Source organism: Oncorhynchus tshawytscha, linkage group LG26 (assembly GCF_018296145.1).
Source record: "Oncorhynchus tshawytscha isolate Ot180627B linkage group LG26, Otsh_v2.0, whole genome shotgun sequence".
In the NCBI taxonomy this organism is placed as follows: domain Eukaryota; kingdom Metazoa; phylum Chordata; class Actinopteri; order Salmoniformes; family Salmonidae; genus Oncorhynchus; species Oncorhynchus tshawytscha.
Genome location: NC_056454.1, coordinates 10,101,724 through 10,118,131, shown reverse-complemented (window position 1 = coordinate 10,118,131; position 16,408 = coordinate 10,101,724). Strand labels below are relative to the sequence as shown.

Genomic DNA, 16,408 nt, shown 5'->3' with positions numbered 1-16,408 from the left:
GCAAATATTATAGGTCTTACGTTCTGCATGTATCCAGAGAAGCGCTCAGCTGTGGAGGATATGGAACTCTTCACTCTCCTCAGCAGGTCTTTCTTTACCTCAGGGCACGAGATGTCCTTCTTGGCCAGCAAGTGGGCAAAGCGTCTGCATGCACAACAGAGAGGAAGGTCAGTGAGGGTGCAGGGCAGGTACACAAGTCAGCTGAGCAGTTAGAGAAATATTGAGCCATAGCCATGAAAACACTAAGCCACCTAAACAAAAACAGCTTTTAAGAGTAAATCCAACGTTAAAGTGGAAATATTGACTCTACTCAGTTGGTAGAGCATGGCGCTTGCAACGCCAGGGTTGTGGGTTCGATTCCCACAGGGGACCAGTACAAAAATGTGTGCACTCACTGCTGTAAGTCGCTCTGGATAAGAGCATCTGCTAAATGACTAAAATGTTTTTAAAAACATTTTTATTTATTTTAAAGGATGACTGCAGTAACAGTAGGCTACCTGAGTAGGGCGTTGGCGGGGATCTTCTTCCATGGGATTCCCTGCTTCAGCAGGTCATTGGAGAACGACGGCAGGCTGAAGAGAGACTGCAGGATGGCGTTCATGTAACACGTGTTGCCCAGGTTGGAGAATCTGCAGCAAAGAGGTTAGAGAAAACTAAGTATAACTCCATCCATGTACCACAACCACTGGTGAAAAGGCATGTTTTTAACTGAAAGCATCTACTTCGGCACATTAGGGCTGTAAGCGACAACAAAAAGTCTTGACCAAAATGTCTTCTTTCGACCAATCAATTGGCTGACATTCTTTTGTGTGTATTTTTCCATTTAGACACACCCTGTGTGTTTTAATAAAATCAACTCTATGTATTAAGCTTTGATGCTTTAATTCTTAAGATCCTACGCCGTTGGGGGGGTGGGTTCAAAGCTGACATATGGAATTGTTTTGAGATGGTCACACTATGGATCATTTAGCCATTTGATTTTGAATATCAAGGACCCCTTTATATATAAAAAAACACAACATTGGGATATCTAAAAACATACTACCATAAAATGGCAAAAAATACATTCAAAATAAATCAGAAACAAGGTTGAAGTGTTTATCCTATATCTGGGAGATGAGAAAGCTCATGATATACAGTGCCTTCAAAAGGGATTCAGACCCCTTGACTATTTTCATGTTAGGTTAGAGCCTTATTTTAAAATATATTAAACTTCCCCCCCCTATCAATCGAGACACAATAACCCATTATGACAGTGCAAAAACAGGTTTTTAGAAATGTTTGCCAATTTAGTAAAAATAAAAAAAACGGAAATGTCACATTTACATAGGTATTCAGATCATTTACTCAGTACTTTGTTGAAGCACCTTTGGCAGCGATTACAGCCTTGAATCCTTTTGGATATGACACTACAAGCTTGAAACACTTGCATTTGGGTAGTTTCTCCCCTCTTCTCTGCAGAGCCTCTCAGGCTTTGCCAGGTTGGATGGAGAGCGTTGCTGCACAGCTATTTTCAGATCTCTCCAGAGACGTTCGATCAGGTTCAAGTCCGGGCTCTGACTGGGCCACTGAAGGACATTCAGAGAAGCTTTGTCCGGAAGCCACTCCTACGTTGTCATGGCTGTGTGGTAAGGGTCATTGTCATGTTGGAAGGTGAGTCTTCGCCCCAGTCTGAGGTCCTGAGCAGGTTTTCATTAAGGATCTCTGAGCTCCGTTCATCTTTGTCTCGCTCCGGAATAGTCTCCCAGTCCCTGCCGCTGAAAAACATCCCAACAGAATGATGCTGCCACCACCATGCTTCACCGTAGGGATGGTGCCAGGTTTCTTCCAGATGTGACGCTTGGAATTCAGGCCAAAGAGTTCAATCTTGGTTTCATCAGACCAGAGATTTTTGGCAAACTCCAAGCAGGCTGTCATGTGCCTTTTACTGAGGTGTGGCTTCTGTCTGGCCACTCTACCATAAAGGCCTGATTGGTGGTATGCTGTAGAGATGGGAGAACCTTCCAGAAGGACAACCATCTCCATAGAGGAACTCTGGAGCTCTGTCAGAGAGACCATTGGGTTCTTGGTCACCTCCCTGACCAATGCCCTTATCCCCCGATTGCTCAGTTTGGCCAGCTCTAGGAAGAGTCTTGTTGGTACCAAAATTCTTCCATTTAAGAATGATGGAGGCCTCTGTTCTTGGGGACCTTCAATGCTTCAGACATTTTTTGGTAACATTCCCCAGATCTGTGCCTTAACACAATCCTGTATCAGCACTTTACGGACAATTCCTTTGACCTCTCATGGCTTGGTTTTTGCTCTAACATGCACTGTTAACTGTGGGATCTTATATAGACAGGCGTGTGCCTTCCCAAATCCTGTCCAATCAATTTAATTCAACACAGGTGGACTACAATCAATTTGAAGAAACATCAAGGATGATCAATGGAAACAGGATGCACCGGGGCTCAATTTCGAGTCTCATAGCAAAGGGTCTGAATACTTATGTAAATAAGGTGTGTTTGTTTTTAAGACATTTGCAAAAATAAAAGACAGGTTTTGCTTTCATTATAGGGTATTGTGTGTAGATCTGAGGAATTATTTTTCATTTACTCCCTTTTAGAACAAGGCTGTAATGTAACAAAAAAAATGGAAATCTGAATATTTTCCAAAGGCACACATCACATTTTTTAAATATATATTTTTTAAATAGTATTATTTTACACATATTAAACATTTTTGGGGTAGGTAGCAAACCTACCTTCATACTTACATTAAATAAAAAATAATAATACTGGTGCTGGTTAGCTTCAGACAAGTCCCGTGACACTTGTGGTGGTCGTAAAGCAAAACGGAGAATCTCACCTTTCCACAGTGGACTCACAGTTTGTAGCCCAAACGGTTCGGAAGCTACAAACAGAATTTGGCACATCGACACAATGGACTTCAGACGAGTCACGTGACACTTGTCCATGGTCGTTGAGCAAAACGGAGACCACCATCGTGTTTGTTTGAGTCTCCCCTTTCCACAGTGGTTTAGTTAGGACGCTACAGATGTTTGTCTCGTGGTCTGACAAACATTGCTCTAGCTATGCCACCTTTCACTGCAGATGTGGAAGGGCGACATTGGCGGATTGAGACTGATCCTATTAAAAAAATAGATATCACTAGGTTAAACTGACGGATTTTGATGGGGATTTTTGTATTACGTTACTTTGACTGACCGGTGCGTCAATCAAGTCTAGAGGGGTTAAGCACACTCTGATGAAATAAGTCAAATGACTCAAGAGGGAGCCAGAGTAATAAAATCTTAACCTGAACCTTACCATCCTCCTCCCGTTCCTGCTGGCTTTCGCAGACTCTGCCGAAGTTGCCAGTAATAAGCTACATGAGTCGTCGGCAACCATTATCATGTGGAATGCCAATTTGTCTTAAGACTTCTACCAATCTGCGTGCCAGTTCTTTCATGGAACGCTTTAATTTAATTTATAATAACGTCTTTGTATCTCAATCATTGTCATGTGGTTAATCAAACTTGTATCCAAATGAAAATTATACAAACTTAAAAACTTATACTGCCAACTAACTAAAAAACAATCACCTACATAAGCAAACAAATAAAAAAATATTGCAGCCTGCAGGTTGAAAATATCCTGATAGAAATAAATCACATTTGCAGACAGGCCATGGCCACACACTTTAAACATTGTATCAATTATTAACTTGGGTCTGACCCAAAGCAGATGATAGCAAACTTGCATAAGATATTCTGGGCCTTCCGAGTTTCCCGTGCCAGTGAGCTCGGGACAGACACAGGCATAAGAAATAATCAGGTAGGCCTATTTGATGAAATTTCCACTGGATCAGATCATGATAGTTTTCCCTTTCATGCTGAGTGGTTATTGAAAAGAGAGCTGGAAAGATTTTTTCAAATAAACGTCCCTTTTTCAGGACCCTATCTTTCAAGGATGATCCAAATAACTTCACAGATCTTCATTGTAAAGGGTTTAAACACTGTTTTCCATGCTTGTTCATAAACAATTAATGAACATGCACCTGTGGAACAGTCAAAGATAAACAGCTTACAGACAGACAATTAATGTCACGGTTATGAAAAGTTAGGACACTAAAGAGGCCTTTCGACTGACTCTGAAAAACACCAAAAGAAAGATGCCCAGCGTCCCTGCTCATCTGCGCCTTAGGCTTGCTGCATGGAGGCATGAGGACTGCAGATGTAGCCAGGGCAATAAATTGCAATGTCCGTACTGAGACGCCTAAGACAGCGTTACAGGGAAACAGGACGGACAGCTGATCGTCCTCGCAGTGGCAGACCACGTGTAACAACACCTGCACAGGATTGGTACATCCGAACATCTCACTTACGGAACAGGTACAGGATGGCAACAACTGCCGGAGTGACATCAGGAACGCACAATCCCTCCATCAGTGCTTAGACGGTCCACAATAGGCTGAGAGAGGCTGGACTGAGGGCTTGTAGGCCTGTTGTAAGGAAGGTCCTCACCAGACATCACCGCCAACAACGTCAGCTATGGGCACAAACCCAGTCGCTGGACCAGACAGGACTGGCAAAAAGTGCTCTTCACTAACGAGTCGCGGTTTGGTCTCACCAGGGGTGATGGTCGGATTTGTGTTTATCGTCGAAGGAATGAGCATTACACCGAGGCCTGTACTCTGGAGCGGGATCGATTTGGAGGAGGAGGGTCCGTCATGGTCTGGGGCAGTGTGTCACAGCATCATTGGACTGAGCTTGTTGTCATTGCAGGCAATCAGGCAAACTCTGTGCATTACAGGGAAGACATCCTTCTCCCTCATATGGTACCCGTCCTGCAGGCTCATGCTGACATGACCCTCCAGCATGACAATGCCACCAACCATACTGCTCGTCAGGAATATCAGTGTTCTGCCATGGCCAGGGAAGAGCCTGGATCTCAATCCCATTGAGCATGCCTGGGATTTTTTGGATCGGAGGGTGAGGGCCATTCCCCCCAGAAATGTCCGGGAACTTGGAGGTGCCTTGGTGGAAGAGTAGGGTAACATCTCACAGCAAGAACTGGAACATTTGGTGCAGTCCATGAGGAGATGCACTGCAGTACTTAATGCAGGTGGTGGCCACACCAGATACTGACTGTTACTTATGATTTTGACCCCCTCCCTTTGTTCAGGGATAAATTATTCAATTTCTGTTAGTCACATGTCTGTGGAACTTGTTCAGTTTATGTCTCCGTTGTTTAATCTTGTTATGTTCATACAAATATTTACACATGTTAAGTTTGCTGAAAATAAACACAATTGATAGTGAGAGGACGATTATTTTTTTGCTAAGTTCAGAGGAACTACTGTCATTCTCAATAGATATAAAAAACAGACTGTTTGCTTGCTGTTCGAGGTTGAGAAAACATTACTTTGAGAGGCTCCACATCTCATTAGTGGTGGTGCATTAAGCCAATCAGAAATACTATCAGATTCCCAAATGGGCACATTTATAGGCCTTCATTTGCATGTAGGCCAGGTAGCCTATAGGCCTACTTCCATGCGTAATCAGGTGTGCATCCACACTAAAAATTGACAGGAGCGCTCAATACAAAAGACTAACTAAATTGACAAAACTCGTAAAAGGAATTAAATAAACCCATACTTGTTTCTCACAAGTGTAGCATAGACGACTATGTGTAAGTGTAGCATAAACGTGTGTAGCATAAACAAGTGTAGCATAAACGACTACCGCCCCGTAGCACTCACATCCGTCATCATGAAGTGCTTTGAGAGACTAGTCAAGGACCATATCACCTCCACCCTACCTGACACCCTTGACCCACTCCAATTTGCTTACCGCCCAAATAGGTCCACAGACGATGCAATCTCAACCACACTGCACACTGCCCTAACCCATCTGGACAAGAGGAAAACCTATGTGAGAATGCTGTTCATCGACTACAGCTCGGCATTCAACACCATAGTACCCTCCAAGCTCGTCATCAAGCTCGAGACCCTGGGTCTCGACCCCGCCCTGTGCAACTGGGTACTGGACTTCCTGACGGGCCGCCCCCAGGTGGTGAGGGTAGGCAACAACATCTCCTCCCCGCTGATCCTCAACACTGGGGCCCCACAAGGGTGCGTTCTGAGCCCCCTCCTGTACTCCCTGTTCACCCACGACTGCGTGGCCATGCACGCCTCCAACTCAATCATCAAGTTTGCGGACGACACAACAGTGGTAGGCTTGATTACCAACAACGACGAGACGGCCTACAGGGAGGAGGTGAGGGCCCTCGGAGTGTGGTGTCAGGAAAATAACCTCACACTCAACGTCAACAAAACTAAGGAGATGATTGTGGACTTCAGGAAACAGCAGAGGGAACACCCCCATCCACATCGATGGAACAGTAGTGGAGAGGGTAGCAAGTTTTAAGTTCCTCGGCATACACATCACAGACAAACTGAATTGGTCCACTCACACAGACAGCATCGTGAGGAAGGCGCAGCAGCGCCTCTTCAACCTCAGGAGGCTGAAGAAATTCGGCTTGTCACCAAAAGCACTCACAAACTTCTACAGATGCACAATCGAGAGCATCCTGGCGGGCTGTATCACCGCCTGGTATGGCAACTGCACCGCCCTCAACCGTAAGGCTCTCCAGAGGGTAGTGAGGTCTGCACAACGCATCACCGGGGGCAAACTACCTGCCCTCCAGGACACCTACACCACCCGATGCTACAGGAAGGCCATAAAGATCATCAAGGACATCAACCACCCGAGCCACTGCCTGTTCACCCCGCTGCCATCCAGAAGGCGAGGTCAGTACAGGTGCATCAAAGCTGGGACCGAGAGATAGAAGCTGTTTTTCAATCTCAAGGCCATCAGACTGTTAAACAGCCACCACTAACATTGAGTGGCTACTGCCAACACACTGTCAATGACACTGACTCTACTCCAGCCACTTTAATCATGGGAATTGATGGGAAATGATGTAAATATATCACTAGCCACTTTAAACAATGCTACCTTATATAATGTTACTTACCCTACATTGTTCATCTCATATGCATACGTTGATACTGTACTCTATATCATCGACTGCATCCTTATGTAATACATGTATCACTAGCCACTTTAACTATGCCACTTGGTTTACATACTTATCTCATATGTATATACTGTACTCGATATCATCTACTGTATCTTGCCTATGCTGCTCTGTACCATCACTCATTCATATATCCTTATGTACATATTCTTTATCCCCTTACACTGTGTATGACAGTAGTTTTTTTTGGAATTGTTAGTTAGATTACTTGCTCGTTATTACTGCATTGTCGGAACTAGAAGCACAAGCATTTCGCTACACTCGCATTAACATCTGCTAACCATGTGTATGTGACAAATAAAATTTGATTTGATTTGATTTGGTTGTGCACTCTGCAAACAATAACCAAACAAATATTGTAGATTAAAAAAATATAGGAATTAACGGCAAATGTACTGCTGGTGATTTATGTAATGGAGAATCGAGACACTAACTCAAACAATTCACACAATAAAGTTAAGAACCAATGAAAGTGCACAAATTGGCAGGAGAGCGCGCATTCTGGAGAGAGATGTGCATTGTGCATCTTAGCCACACTCCCCTTCTTCTTGGACTGTGCCATCCACGCAGCCGACACAATGGATTAGTCTTGGCCTCCATAATGGATTAGATCACAGAGATGGGCGTGAATAAGACCGGTGTCTCGTGTTCCTTAAATTGTATTTGCAACTGCTTGACAAAAAAATAAAAATCTTGGTCGACCAACAGCCTATTGACCAAACAATCGACTAATTGGGGTCAGCCGTATGGCACATTCATAACGAGCATTAACAGATATAGTAAATCACACATTACTGGTAGGTGGGCAGCACTATAAAAGCCCCTCATTAACTTTAGAAATATCAGTATAACCCTGGGATGTCTCCTTACCCTTGCAGTGGAGGCTGGGGCTGGGCCAGAGTGGATGGTCTTGGCTTGTTCCAGCCACCGTAGTCCAGCATGGGGCGCACTTTCTTGAAGGGGGTCGAGTGATTGGGTAACATGAGACTTCTCTTAGCCGAGGTGGTCTGGGATGTACTGGATGGCCTGTGGAGGGAACGTCAAACGTTGAAGAAGTCAAAGTGTGGCAGCATCTTAATGATGCATAAGAATGTTTTCTTAACATCCATGGGACAACCTGGTTAAATTAAGGCGCAAAAAAAATAACTTACCTGTCGAGGAAAGAGTGACTCGTGGAGTAGTCTTTGGTCACCGATCGGCTGCCGTAGAATGACGTGGGCTGAAGTGGCGCTGGAACCAGTAAAACTGGTGGGAAAGGTAGACAGTTATCACAGGGCGACTAGACACGGCACAGTTCTAGTCTGGAGAAGGTAATCTCAGTCTGATGAGGGCTTACCAGAGCAGCGGTTCTCCTCTGCCTGTTTCAGCTTGTCTTTGCAGCTCAGCAGAAACTTCCTAGAGGGGTCCGACATGGTCTTGTTGTTGCTGAGATACAAGAAACAGTTTAGATTCACTGGTGCACAACTCTGCCCTACAAAGGCAAAGTGTAGTAACAGCAAATTTGGTCAAAAAGTTTTGATCTGTTGTAATGGCAGTTTAACTTTTACGCTAAACCGGTGCTGCTAAAATCATGGCCGTCACTGTAAAAACACCTACCCCCTCACCCCCACTCGCTAGACACCCCGAGGCCGCAATGGACATGAGCTTAAATTGACAGGAAGGGATGCGAAGTCAACCCTTTGCTTGGTAAAGTAACACTGTCGTTGTCATACCTGGATGAGTCATTCTCCTTGGGGTAGTCCTTAGTCAGGTCGCTGTCAGAGGTGAGGTGTCTCTTCCTCTTCTCAATCCTGAAGGGGCAAAAGATGGTTCTGAAGATGATGAATATGAAGTACACATTTTTAAAATGTCCCTTTAAGAGTGGTTATGAGACCAATGCACACACGAAGACTAAAGCCTCTGTCAAATGAAGAAATGCAATCTCAGGAGAAAGGATAGCGAGACAAAAGAGTGGAAGAGGTTGGGATTCTATACCCCTCACCCAGAAGTACGCACTTGTTCATTCCCCCATGTGAACTTAAAAGTCCAATCCACTTAAATAAATTAGGGGGGAAAGTATGAGTGCAGTCAGGACGCAGCCTGCGTGTGATGCTTTATCTACCTGGATGGTTGGTGTGTTGGCTTGCCTACCTGTTCTCAGACAGCCCACTGCGGGAAGGTGTGGAGGTGACTCTGCTGGGACTGCTCAGAGGTTTGCGGGGCATCGTCTCCTCCCTGTTGTCCACACTGGGTCGTCTGGGTGTTGTCTGAAACAGAGCCAGATTTAAATAAGTAATAGTTTCAGAGAAGCAAAAACCAGGAACAGTATGGTTGTAAATGACAGGTACTTTCTTACAACTCTTTACCTGTCGTTCTCCAGGTGGGCTGATCTCTTTCTTTACGGATCGATTCCCGAGCACACTGAAGCTTGCACTTCCCTGGGATGTCTTCAGAACTACAAGAAAACAACACTTGTCTAACAGAAGGACACCAGTTCCGCAGGAAATCATGCAAATTCGTAGAAACAGTTAATGATCTACAAGTTCCAATAGATTGTTACCTGTTGGTTTTCCCTGCTTCAACTTCTCAAGATATTCTTTCATTTTCTCAGCCACAGCAGTGGGAATTCTCTCAAGGGTGACTACACTGCCATCCTTAAGAGACACCACAATTCGTCGCATAGTGTGCATGGAATGCATCATGACATTCTTCACATTCTGGTTGAGCTGAAAGCAAAGACATATATAATGAATATACTTTTTTGCCCCACTGTATTTAGTCAGCCACCAATTGTGCAAGTTCTCCCACTTAAAAAGATGAGGCCTGAAATTTGTCATAGGTACACTTCAACTATGACAGACAAAATAAAAATAAAAAATCCAGAAAATCACATTGAAGGATTTTTAATGAATTTATTTGCAAATTATGGTGGAAAATAAGTATTTGGTCACCTACAACAAGCAAGATTTCTGGCTCTCACAGACCTGTAACTTCTTCTTTAAGAGGCTCCTCTGTCCTCCACTTGTTACCTGTATTAATGGCACCTGTTTGAACTTGTTATCAGTATAAAAGACACCTGTCCACAACCTCAAACAGTCACACTCCAAACTCCACTATGACCAACACCAAAGAGCTGTCAAAGGACACAACATTGTAGACCTGCACCAGGCTGGGAAGACTGAATCTGCAATAGGTAAGCAGCTTGGTTTGAAGAAATCAACTGTGGGAGCAATTATTAGGAAATGGAAGACATACAAGACCACTGATAATCTCCCTCGATCTGGGGCTCCACGCAAGATCTCACCCCGTGGGGTCAAAATGATCACAAGAACGGTGAGCAAAAATCCCAGAACCACACAGGGGGACCTAGTGAATGACCTCCAGAGAGCTGGGACCAAAGTAACAAAGCCTACCATCAGTAACACACTACGCCGCCAGGGACTCAAATCCTGCAGTGCCAGACGTGTCCCCCTGCTTAAGCCAGTACATGTCCAGGCCCATCTGAAGTTTGCTAGAGAGCATTTGGATGATCCAGAAGAAGATTGGGAGAATGTCATATGGTCAGATGAAACCAAAATAGAACTTTTTGGTAAAAACTCAACTCGTCATGTTTGGAGGACAAAGAATGCTGAGTTGCATCCAAAGAACACCATACCTACTGTGAAGCATGGGGGTGGAAACATCATGCTTTGGGGCTGTTTTTCTGCAAAGGGACCAGGACGACTGATCCGTGTAGAGGAAAGAATGAATGGGACCATGTATCGTGAGATTTTGAGTGAAAACCTCCTTCCATCAGCAAGGGCATTGAAGATGGAACGTGGCTGGGTATTTCAGCATGACAATGATCCCAAACACACCGCCCGGGCAACGAAGGAGTGGCTTCGTAAGAAGCATTTCAAGGTCCTGGAGTGGCCTAGCCAGTCTCCAGATCTCAACCCCATAGAAAATCTTTGGAGGGGGTTGAAAGTCTGTGTTGCCCAGCAACAGCCCCAAAACATCACTGCTCTAGAGGAGATCTGCATGGAGGAATGGGCCAAAATACCAGCAACAGTGTGTGAAAACCTACAGAAAACGTTTGACCTCTGTCATTGCCAATAAAGGGTATATAACAAAGTATTGAGATAAACTTTTGTTATTGACCAAATACTTATTTTCCACCATAATTTGCAATTAAATTAATTAAAAATCCTACAATGTGATTTTCTGGATTTTTTTTCTCATTTTGTCTGTCATAGTTGAAGTGTACCTATGATGAAAATTACAGGCCTCTCATCTTTTTAAGTGGGAGAACTTGCACAATTGGTGGCTGACTAAATACTTTTTTGCCCCACTGTATACTATATCAAGACGATTCGATACACGAGCTCCGATTAGGGATGTTAAGTTTCAACGAGACGCATCAAATATAAATGTGCATCGGTCCGAGAGACCCCAAATGATCCAAATGTAGCATGCATATTTGAGATTGTTCAAAGAAGCCACCCTCTGCCTTGATGACAGCTTTGCACAACCTTGGCATTCTCTCAACCAGCTTCATTAGGTGGTCACCTGGAATGCATTTCAATTAACAGGTGTGCCTTGTTAAGTTATTTTGTGGAATTTCTTTCCTTCTTAATGCATTTGAGCCAATCAGTTGTGTTGTGACATGGTAGGGGTGGTATACAGAAGATAGCTCTATACGGCAAAATACCAAGTCCATATTATGGCAAGAACAGCTCAAAAAAGCAAAGTGAAACGACAGTCCATCATTACTTTAAGAAATGAAGGTTGTCAATCTGGAAAATTTCAAGAACTTCCAAGTAGTCGCAAAACCCATCAAGTGCTATGATGACACTGTCATATGAAGACCGCCACAGGAAAGGAAGACCCAGAGTTACCTCTGCTGCAGAGGATAAGTTCATTAGAGTTAACTGCACCTCAGATTGCCGCCCAAATAAATGCATCAGAGTTCAAGTAACAGACACATCTCAACATCAACTGTTCAGAGGAGACTGCGTGACTCAGGCCTTCATGGTAAAATTGCTGCAAAGAAACCACTACTAAAGGACAACAATAAGAAGAAGGGACTGACTTGCTTGGGCCAAGAAACAAGCAATGGACATTAGACAGGTGTAAATCTCTAATTTAGTCTGATGAGTCCAAATGACATTTTTTGTTCCAACCGCCGTGTCTTTGTGAGATGCAGAGTAGGTGAACGGATGATCTAGGCATGTGTGGTTCCCACAGTTGACATGGAGGAGGTGTGATGGTGCTTTGCTGGTGACACTGTCTGTGATTTATTTAGAATTCAAGGCACTTAACCAACATGGCTACCACAGCATTCTGCAGTGATATGTCATCCCATCTGGTTTGAACATAGTGGGACTATCATTTGTTTCAACAGGACAATGACCCAACACACCTCCAGGCTGTGTAAGGGCTAGTTGACCGAGAAGGAGTGATTGAGTGCTGCATCAGATGACCTGGCCTCCACAATCACCTGACCTCAACCCAATTGGGATGGTTTGAGATGAGTTGGTCCGCAGAGTGAAGGAAAAGCAGCCAACAAGTGCTCAGCATATGTGGAAACTCCTTCAAGACTGTTGGAAAAGCATTCCAGGTGAAGCTGCTTGAGAGAATGCCAAGAGCGTGCAAAGATGTCATTCAAGGCAAAGGGTGGCTATTTGAAGAATCTCAAATATAAAATATTTTGATTTGTTTAACACTTTTTTGGTCACTACAGGATTCCATATGTATTTTTAATTTTTTTAATTTAACCTTTTAACTAGGCAATTCAGTTAAGAATAAATTATTATTTTCAATGACGGGCTACTGGGGAACAGTGGGTTAACTGCCTTGTTCAGGGGCAGGACGACAGATGTTTTATTTTTTTTCCTTGTCACCTCATGGATTTGATTCAGTAACCTTTCAGTTACTGGCCCAACACTCTAACCACTAGGCTACATGACACCATATGTGTTAGTTCATAGTTTTGATGTCTTCACTATTATTATACAATGTAGAAAAAAAGTACAAATAAAGAAAAAACCTTGAATCCGTCGGTGTCCAAACTTTTGACTGGTACTGTACCTTAAAAGACTTCTTAACATACACAATTTCAGCAATTCAAGTCCAATGTAATCATGCCATTTTGTTAGGTGAATGAGCACATATAGGGAAAACTATTACCTGGAAACTTTTGAGTGCACCACCGGCATTGAATTTCAGGCACAGGTTGACTTTGTTATCCTTCTCAAGAACCTCGAAGGTCCCCTCCTTCCATCGAGTGGTGCCCACGTCTATGCTGTTGTAGCGTATTTTGACAACACTTCCGCTGGAGAGCTTGGGCACTGCTGCTGCCATTAGTGATTGTCAGGGTTGTGCTCTCCAAATAAACCTAATGGAAGGGAAAAGTAGATTGTGTGCAAACAAGGACATATTTTTTTAATTAGGCTTGGGCGGTATACCAGATATTTGGAAATAGCCACGGGATTGCTTTTCAATACCGTCAAAACTATTTAGATTTTTTTAAATTATAAATTTAAATGTGTAGCTACTTAAGTAAATACCTGCAGTCCACTTGTGTAATACAATAGGAGATAAATTGATTAACAGTAGTCCCCAGTCACGTGGTATTTGTTTACAAGCATACAACATGAGAGCCTTGTGAGTCACTTACTGTTTGTTGTGCAGCACGTGACAGGTGATCTAGTTACAGTATGGAATTCACAACAGAATGTTTGCGAGCTAAATATCTTATGTTAACTGTCTAAAATGTGCAAAATGCTCTGCAGGTGTGCATTTGTTTGCTAATTTAGTAGCTAGTTAGGCATCTAGCTAAGTGCTTAGCTCATTGCAAAATTAAGCTTTGCTTGGTAATAGCAGTGAATTCCATCCTGGATCAAGTATTTGTTTTGTGCATGCAGCAAACTGAATAGCATGCACTTTTGAATTATTTGTATAATTTTGAGCTGGGATGTCTGTCCTGCAAATAGTTTAGGTCAGAGACAGTATAAAATGTTTGCAATGCATTCATTAGTATTTAGTTTACATTCACCTTTAGATCTCAGAGGCTCAGTGGGGTTTGAAAATAGTGCCCCTTGTGTTCAGTGCAAGTATTACAGAATATCACAGGATATTACAAGAACAATATGAAGGTATGACAATCTGGATACCGCCCACGACTACTTCAAATATATTTTTTACATTTAGAGCACGAGTAAGAGAGCAGTAACTGAGTCGTCCAGTAACTTTTAACACATTGTTGGCGCAACACCAGTTGTTCTGTCCTATGGGTAAGTCTGGTTTGAAAGGGAACACTATGCCAAAATACTTGAATTAAATAATATACTGTGCAGACCAGTGCACGTGACCTGGGCAAATTTTTCAAGCTGTAAATTGAAATGTTCTGCTTATGTTTGGTCACATGGTGTTCTTATTTGGCAGTGACAAATGTTTGCATGATGCAATTTCGTTTTTAACCTATTCAGGGAGGGGTTCACTTGTTTACCGAATTGCAAGTAAAGTCTTGGGAAGCTCTGCTAGGCAGGGAAGTGTAAGTGTGGCATTATCCACAACAATCAAAGGTATTGTTTACGCATTACCCATTGGGCTGCAGTGTATTACGACAAGCATCCTTAGCCACTTGGTTAGTCCAATTGGTTAAATTTAGCTAGCAAGCAAGTGACATAGCTAGATAGAGGGGGAACTAACGTTACTTAGCTAGCTATAATCGAACTGGCATAACGATGCTTAGCTAAGTATGCCCCCATTGTATGACAAATAGCCATGTTCAGAGATTCAACCTTATCTACAGGGATCTCCCAAACTAATGTAAAAGAGGGGCACTGCACAAACTTGTGGACTTACATATTTTATTCTATTAGACGAGGGATGCAAAAAACATACCTGTGGGCATAGCGGGACAAGAAAGCAAGAACAGTAATTGTAAAAGCAAGCCAGCATGATGGTATGTGCTGCTATGGTGATTTCCGAAAAAGAAAAAAAACAGCAAATCAACACTAGGACAGATGGCAAAAGTAAAAAATATTTTAAGATGTTTTATTTTTTGCCCACACTACAAATTACTATAGCTGTCCAGTAATACAGGACTAGTAATGGCCCAGTGCACTACTTTTTAAGAAATATAAAACTATTTATATGATACCACATACTATTTTGCGCAACCTCACTGTCGGTGTGATCGAAGCGTTATGCCTACCGCGTCATTGCGCAAAATGGTATGCAGCATCATCTGGATGTGTGCAACAAAAGTTCAACATTTACCTTCTGCTACCATTTCTATCAAGCCGTCTACGCATATAGTTGAGCAAACATTCGATAAATCCAACATTTGTACACACAAAACGCACTGCAACTGCCCCCGCAATGCTGCAAGGCAAACGCAGCGTTCCATTGGAAATTAATGTACTTCTAGTATTCCAACATGCAACCAAGCTGTCCGTGTGACCGAGGCGTTACACAACTCTGCAAGCGTATTCATGTCCAAATACATTTGGTTGCTTGTAAATGTTTTATTTACACCTTTTTTGGACGTACATACCGGCCATAAAGGGAGTAAATGTAGATAGTTCCTAAGCGAAACTCCATACTGTAGTTGGTGTGTAATGAACGTATTTTGACATTAATACGCTTTCAGAGCTGTCTAATTCGTTTGAATCGGAGCTTCCTGGGCAAACATCTCTGACGCACAGATACGGTCTGGGGCAGGGAGGACACAACCACACTACACTCGATTGAGTTTCTGTTGGCTAGATAACTGCTGTGATGCACCGCTAACCACTAGTTAGTTAGCTAACCCTAGCTAGCTTAGTATCTAGGTAGCTGGCTAACTGAATATTACGAGATGAGAATGACGCCCCCAAATCAACTCAGCAAAACAACATTGGATAGTTACACATCTAGCTAGCTGTGAAAGTCTAGCCGTGTCCCATGCACGAGCAAGTTCGTAACTAACGATAGCTGGCTGCTAAAAAGGACAAGGAATAGCTAGCTAATTTGATTTTTGTCATTTGGAGATAAACATCGCCTTGACTTAATTACAAGACAAGGAACACTTGCCTTTGAATGAAATATCCCTTCAACGAAACTTGTAAATTATAATATTTTTGTTTTAAATCCTCGGGGAGTAGTAAGTTGGTTTAGCCGGCATTCGTTGGCCCCAGTATTATGTTGTTGACAGTGTGGTCCGCACGACGTTTTCCTCCAGTACTCGATGATGGCGGGAATGTGAAAATCTAGAGGAAATGATATACGAGAACACATATCACATGTCTTCTCGCGATACTTAACCACGATGAATTGACACCAAAGATGGTGAAAAAAATAAAGATAGTTCACTCATGCCG

General features: G+C 43.1%; 1 protein-coding gene across 1 annotated transcript in view; it reads right to left on the bottom strand.

The window, feature by feature from the left end:
- Window positions 1-16,298, bottom strand: part of LOC112225132 (ubiquitin carboxyl-terminal hydrolase 37) — a 35,807-nt gene extending 19,509 nt beyond the window's left edge. Inside the window, exons 1-11 of the mRNA XM_024388799.2 lie at window positions 16,122-16,298; window positions 13,230-13,437; window positions 9,622-9,787; window positions 9,428-9,516; window positions 9,213-9,328; window positions 8,795-8,872; window positions 8,419-8,507; window positions 8,234-8,327; window positions 7,953-8,108; window positions 498-629; window positions 21-144 (exon numbers count right to left, since the gene is read on the bottom strand). Coding sequence (XP_024244567.1) covers window positions 21-144; window positions 498-629; window positions 7,953-8,108; window positions 8,234-8,327; window positions 8,419-8,507; window positions 8,795-8,872; window positions 9,213-9,328; window positions 9,428-9,516; window positions 9,622-9,787; window positions 13,230-13,403 — 1,218 coding nt within the window. The 5' untranslated portion in view covers window positions 13,404-13,437; window positions 16,122-16,298. The remainder of the gene's footprint in view (window positions 1-20; window positions 145-497; window positions 630-7,952; window positions 8,109-8,233; window positions 8,328-8,418; window positions 8,508-8,794; window positions 8,873-9,212; window positions 9,329-9,427; window positions 9,517-9,621; window positions 9,788-13,229; window positions 13,438-16,121) is intronic.
- Between the last annotated feature and the right edge of the window lie 110 nt (window positions 16,299-16,408).